Source organism: Mesoplodon mirus (genome assembly GCF_964341445.2).
Source record: "Mesoplodon mirus genome assembly, chromosome: 5".
Taxonomy (NCBI): domain Eukaryota; kingdom Metazoa; phylum Chordata; class Mammalia; order Artiodactyla; family Ziphiidae; genus Mesoplodon; species Mesoplodon mirus.
Genome location: NC_138980.1, coordinates 12,129,006 through 12,135,752, shown reverse-complemented (window position 1 = coordinate 12,135,752; position 6,747 = coordinate 12,129,006). Strand labels below are relative to the sequence as shown.

Here is a 6,747-nt window from a genome sequence, read left to right as displayed (position 1 = left end):
GTGGTCCTCTCCCCTGGCTTCACACGTTTGTGCATCATTCCTGTGCCAGCATTGAGCTCGCTGTGTCCCGCAGATTGCCTTGTGAGTTGGTCCTCACACTTTAGACGCTGCGATGTTGGACCAGGTTTTATTTCTCTTTGTATTCCCAGCCTCTGATGGCGCCCGGGACAACAGTGTGTTCGGTGACTGGGAATGCCGACGAATGACTGAATGGATGGCCTTCTTAGACAGCCAGACTTCCTGTTGCTGAGATCTCCGACACTTTCTGAAAAGCCCTGGAGGCTGTGAGCAGTCCTCTCACACTGAGGTACCAGTTCCTGTGCCCTGGGCCTGGGATGGGGAGGGGGCATGGGGGAGTGGGATCTGAGGGAAAATGTTCTCCATCTCCATGATGAACAAACGGGTCATGCCTCAAGTTCCGCTTTTAGAAAATCCATGCTTGGAGCAAAGATTTAAAAATAATAAACGCTAACATTTATTGGGGACTTACCAGGTGTTGGTGAAATACGCAACCTCATTTCATCATCAAAGCAGCCCCATTCTTATCAGCCCTCACTTATGGGTGACGAAAGGGAGGCTCATAGATGCTGAGTTATGTGGCAGAGACTGCTGGGACTCACCAACACCTAGTCCCCTCCTCTTCCTGGATTCATAGATGACATTTTCTAGTCTCTTTTGCAGTAGGTGGGTCCATGGAACTCCCCATGGAATGTGAGTGGAGGTGATGAGTATTATTTCCAGGTGTGGCTCATTAAAAATAAACTAGTTACACATGTGCTCTTGCTGTTCCTTCTCCATCAACCAGTTGAACGCAGAGGACTTCAGAGATCCTGAGGACCTAGAAGAAGGCAGAGCCACAAGATGTAAGGAGCCTGGGGCCCCCAGCTGGAGCAGCGCCGTTCCCATCACTGACCACGATGAACTACGGCATGAGTAAGGACTCGGCTTTTTCTGTGTTAATTTATGTTGGGCTTCTTTCTTTTTTTTTTTTTTTTTTTTGCGGTACGCGGGCCTCTCGCTGTTGTGGCCTCTCCCGTTGCGGAGCACAGGCTCCGGACGTGCAGGCTCAGCGGCCATGGCTCACGGGCCCAGCTGCTCCGTGGCATGTGGGCTCTTCCCGGACTGGGGCACAAACCCGTGTCCCCTGCATCGGCAGGCGGACTCCCAACCACAGCACCACCAGGGAAGCCCTGTTGGGCTTATTTCTTAAAGCAGCTAGTGCTATTTACCCTAATTAATACATGTAACCTTCCCAAGCCCTGTGTTTCGTGAGTGCTCAAGTTAGGATTTGTTCCCGTTGGGCTGTCTTCAGAGCACGTAATCTTATTCCCTGAAAGGCCTTTCCAGAATTGTCTATCATTGTGCAAATACTTCAGGAAGAGGCCAAACATTTCATCCTGGTCGTTTTAGGGCTGGCCTGAGGAAAGGCAGGAGAGGATATTTTTTTTACCCAAGACCGTTTCCTTCTCCCATATTATGAGTTTGTGTGTGTGTGTGTGTTGTGAGGGGCTGCGCTGGCCTGGCTGTAACGGAACACTCGTGGATAATTCAACGATGGTTGGCATAAAAGAGGAGAGTTTCACGTTCAAGGGAAACTCTGGGGACATATGATTGCCTGTGTGCCACACAGTGTGCCCATGCCTTTGGGTCTACCTGGCAGCCGAGAGGCTGGCGGAGGCAGAAAAGCTCTGGCCTGAGTGAGCTCCCCACTGCCTTCTTTTTTTTTCTCCCATTATATGGGTTGTCTTTTCACTTTCTTGCCATCCTTTGAAGCACAAGGCTTTAAATTTTTATTTATTTATTTGTTTGTTTATTTATTTATTTATGGCTGTGTTGGGTCTTCGTTGCTGCGTGCAGGCTTTCTCTAGTCGCGGTGCGTGGGCTTCTCATCGCCGTGGCTTCTCTAGTTGTGGAGCACGGGCTCTAGGCGTGCCGGCTTCAGCACTTGTGGCTCGTGGGCTCTAGAGCACAGGCTCAGTAGTTGTGGTGCACGGGCTTAGTTGCTCCGCGGCATGTGGGATCTTCCCGGACCAGCACTCGAACCCATGTCCCCTGCATTGGCAGGCGGATTCTTAACCACTGCACCACCAGGGAAGTTCCTCCCCCCACCCCGACTGCCTTCTTGCCCGAGATCCCCTCCCTGTCTTGGTAGCCCTCCTGGCTGCATCTACCCTGGGAGACAACACTGTGGTTAGTCCCCGTGTGGCTCCCACCAAACCAGGATTCAAGTAGGCCTCATGACCAGCTAGAGGCTGTTCTGTGGGCGCATATCCAAGAGGTCCTAGCGCCAGCTGAATTAAACAAGGCAGCTGGGCTAAAGCATACAGGAGGACCTGTGTCCTGCTTCCTGTTCTCCCGAAGGGAAACAGGGAAACAAGGGTGTTCACACGTGCTTCTGAGAAGGAAGTTCTCTGGAGTATCTTTGTTCTCCTGTTTGCTTAACTAACTCACAGCTTGCTCTGCTGACAACAGGGCCCATGGGGTCTGATACTGAGTGTAAAGCAGGCTAGCCTGGTCTCTCTCCCCCTCTCCTTCCACCTGGGGAAGCCGCCGCTGGCCAGGTTAGGGGATGGGAAGGCAGTGGCGATTCAGAGCCCTTGAAGGGCTCAGGGTGACATGCTACCCAGACTTGCTGGAGAGGCTTGGAAATCAGCCGCAGCTGGGCTTGAATCATTCTACCACCTCCCAGCTCGGTGATAAGTGGCCTCAGTTTCTCCACTCGCAAAGTGAATGATACTAGGAGCTTGTCTGTGTAATCTATCCACTCAGTTCACTTCTATTCCCTCCTCGATGGCCACCAGGCTTGTCACCTCACACAGATGATCACATCAGCTCCCATGCCTGTTCACGCTGCATCAGGAGCACTTGTTGATGAAATTAAAACAGAATCCCTCTTTCTTTTCTTTTTTAAATTAATTAATTAATTTTTTGGCTCTGTTGGGTCTTTGTTGCTGTATGCGGGCTTTCTCTAGTTGCGGCGAGTGGGGGCTACCGTTCGTTGCGGTGCACGGGCTTCTCATTGTGGTGGCTTCTCGTTGCGGAGCACGGGCTCTAGGCGCTCGGGCTTCAGTAGTTCTGGCACGTGGGCTCAGTAGTTGTGGCTCGTGAGCTCTAGAGCGCAGGCTCAGTAGTTGTGGTGCACGGGCTTAGTTGCTCTGCGGCATGTGGGATCTTCCCGGACCGGGGCATGAACCCGTGTTCCCTGCGTCGGCAGGCAGACTCTCAACCACTGCGCCACCAGGGATGCCTCTCCCTCTTGTTTTTAATGAAAAAAAAATCAGTCTTTAATCGGTGGGTCTTTTGAACCTTACCACCCTCTTCTGTTTTCTGGCCTTACTATGTGACCATAGTCCCTTTGCATATGCTGCTCCCTGGGTCTGGGATGCATTTTCTTCTTTTCATCTGGTTAATTCCTCCTTAACTTTCAAATTTCTGTAACTTCCTTTACATTCTCAGTCTAGGTCACCTCTCCAGTTATGTGCTTCCACAGCTTTGTAAATCTCTCCTCCTTGGCACTGAACACCTCCGTCGTTTTCACTTCTTAGGGTAACTATTTGACTATTGTCTGTCTGCATCCCTGACTGTAAGTTTCAAGAGGCGAGGGCCGCTATGTAGGTCTACTGACCTCTTTTGTCCCCAGAACTTAGCACAGGACCTGGCACATGGCAAGCTCTCAAAATAATGTTGTTGAATGAATGAAAGATGAGGATTAAATGAAAATATTGTGTGTAGAGCGCTCAGCACTGTTCTTGGCATGCAGTACACGTCAATAAATACGAGCTATTAAAGATAATATTGCTATTCTAACTGTAGGATTGGTGGGGGGAAATTCATCCGAATCATAACTGCTCTTCCTTCTTTGGTTGCCCCAGGTGTGCCAGTTTTGGGGTAAAGTGATCCCGTCTGTAAGAAAGTACACACACACACGAGTAAACACATGGAGCCACACAAACTATAGGCACGTCCTCTAATGTGGGGAGAGTGTTTACCTTCAGTTTCCTGGCAGCACCTTCTGGAACTAGAACATGGCAGCAGGGAGAAGCCTGACTGTCCCGGGAATGCTGGAGGGACCCATCCAGGCACAGGTGGGCCTGAGGGTCCTCGCCACCCACCAGCCCCAGGCCCACACTCTCCTTCCTGTCTCTGCTCCATGAAGGGCGGGGCCTGCAGATGTAGGGAGAGGTCACTCTAGAATTTAGAGCAGCTTGGGGAGCAGGGGGTGCCTCTAACAGAAGCTCCTTGGAAAGTTCCCAATTCCACCTCTGCCTGAGCATCTTGAGAAGCTCCGCTTTCCTCCAGAAACTTTGAGCTGGCCCTCACCTCAAAGCATTTCCACAGAAGACCAGTGTCCACAGGAGTTTTAGAGACTTTATTTATGTATAAACAATTTAAACACTTTGCCATAAATTATCTTTGCCTGTCCCTAGTCTTTGCTTAGCAGCAAATTAAAATTAATATAAAAACTCGATGAACAAGTCATACATGTATATTACAAAAAAGTTCCTGTACCAAAGTTCTTATTAGACATTTTTTTGTTTTTTTTTTAACTTTTTTTTCTTCTTTTTGTGGGTTTTTAAGGAATTTTTTATTTTCTCTCCTCGTGGTGACTGTCATGTGATTGTCTCAGTTTCTGGACCAAACAAACACACTAATAATTTTAAATCTCAAACAGTGATTGTGCCTTGAGGCTTAGGTATGTACAGGGTGATCTGAAGTGGTGCCCGCTAGCAAAAGAGTGTCACGATGCCCACACCTCTACTGCAACTGATACCCACGAACTACGGAATCTAAACAGACTACACCCTGTAACTGCGTATTACTGTCCACAATGGAATCTTCAAAGACAAAAGAATATGAAATTTATCTGTAGTGATTATAGCCACCCTTGGAATTAAATTTTACACTCTGCGCTCAAATAAATTAGCTCAGGCCAGACTAAATCGGGACCTGAGAGTTAAGTGCTGAACGGTATTATTTCGCTTTGATATCAATTTCCTTTCTTTTCTTGTGTTTTTATATTTTTTTTCTTTAAAAAGTATTTCCAGTGCTCACTCTTTCACTTTTATCCCCCGCCCCCCAGTCGCTACACACAAATCACCCCCAAAGTCGTGGTTTAAATGCACCTGTATTTGTTAAAAGGAAAACGTCTGTAGTATCTGTCCAACCAGCAGTCTGAATCGTTGTCCTCAACTGGTCTTGGAATGCTGGCCCTCATGGACGTCTGTGTGTCGCTCACGTGTGAATGAGTGAGGTATTAGAAGATGAGGCCTTCTCGTCTTCACGTCTCTGTTTTTCGGTTGCTGTGTTTGTTTGTGTGTATGTGTGTGGGTTTTTTTTCTTATTTTTCCATGTTGTGCGTGTGTCTGTTCTTCCTTTTGGATATTTTGCAGCTCTTTCCATCTCTTTGCTGTGTAGACCCAGAACAAGTGGGTCATATTTTAGGGGAACTCGGAACATGGTCGTGTGATCGTTCATTCGTCTGTTTTGTTTTTCCTCAGGAATTTGCAGCCGGGCTTTAGTCTACTTCGGGAGGTGGGACTTCTCGCGTGGACAGTAGCATTTGAACTCAAAAAATGTGAGCTTTCTTGCCACTTGGTTTCCTAAAGCAGCCCGGCCTCAGTGCCCCTGTTAGGTCTTCATCTCCTTAGGAGAGGAGAGAACAGTGACTCCCGCTGAGCCATCCAGACGAGGAATGGCAGCACATGATTTTGTTACCTCTTTCCCATCTCATTCTGTCTTAAAAACTGGATGTTGCTGCTACTGTCTGCCAGCTCGGGGTATTGCTCGACGGGAAGCACATAATAGCCCTCGTAACCCTGCACACGCCCCGTGCTCAGGAGCTGCTGCTTCTCGCCCTCAGTCCACAGGCGGCTGCCCTCTCGTCCGTCCCTGGCTTTCTGCTGTTCCTTGGCCCAGGCGGTGCCCAGGGCCCTCTGCCTGGCCTGGTCCAGGATGCGGGCCTTCTCTTCGTCCAGGGTGTCGGGGGTGAGGCCGTAGCGGATGCTGAGCAGCAGCGTGGAGTACTGGAACTCGATGTTGGTGAACCTTCGAGTCCTGCCGTTGACCAGCAGCGTGGGCTGCGACACGGTCACGTTCACCCCGCTCTCTAGCACCTTGCGGCCGATGGTGGTGCCCAGGGTGACCAGGTCGCCGTCGGCCGAGCCGATCTTCACAAAGTAGTGGGTGTCCTTGCCCTCGATGCTGTAGTGCATCTTGTCCAGGTAGTAGGCGTTGTTCAGCACGGACGCCACCTTGCGGCTGTCCTCGCTGGCAATGCTGGACGTGCCGGTGGTCACCCGCCCCTCTTTGATGGCGAACATGATGCCTTTGCCGATGATGGGTGTGGTGGTGGCGAACCAGTGGCCTGCTTTCTCTCGGATGCTGGCGTGGAGCTTCTTAGAGATGACCTGCCCTTCAAGGGCCATGAAGGCCTGGTTGTGCCTCTCGGTGGTCTGCTGGACACCTGTAATGAGCTGTGGGCATGAGAAAACACAGAAAGCTGAGAAGGTGGGCTGGGCCGCTGTGTGTAGGGCTGGGCAACACAGCAACAAGGGTCAGAAAGAGGAAGACTGGGACTCTCCTGCAAGAATATGTCTTGCGTCTGTCACGATAGGAGCTGAGATAGTCCTACCTTTTGGAACTAGGACAGACTGGCAGGTTTCCAGTGCTCTGATGCTATGGCCTCTCCACCTTGTAACTGCGCCATTAACTAAAAAATGGGGCTGCGGAGGAGTACCGCATTGCTGG

The 6,747-nt window shown here is 50.1% G+C and overlaps 1 protein-coding gene and 1 long non-coding RNA gene across 12 annotated transcripts in view; one reads left to right on the top strand and one right to left on the bottom strand.

Moving 5' to 3' along the window:
• Nucleotides 1–820: 820 nt before the first annotated feature.
• LOC309804817 overlaps nt 821–6,747 on the top strand; it is a 52,857-nt gene continuing 46,930 nt past the window's right edge. The window contains exon 1 of the long non-coding RNA XR_014294171.1: nt 821–933. This is a non-coding gene — a long non-coding RNA (uncharacterized lncRNA). The remainder of the gene's footprint in view (nt 934–6,747) is intronic.
• TENM2 (teneurin transmembrane protein 2) overlaps nt 4,357–6,747 on the bottom strand; it is a 530,300-nt gene continuing 527,909 nt past the window's right edge. For all 11 annotated transcript variants that reach the window (XM_082622423.1, XM_082622416.1, XM_082622422.1 and 8 more), the window contains one exon: nt 4,357–6,473. In XM_082622423.1, the coding sequence (XP_082478549.1) occupies nt 5,712–6,473 (762 nt within the window). In that variant the 3' untranslated portion in view covers nt 4,357–5,711. The remainder of the gene's footprint in view (nt 6,474–6,747) is intronic.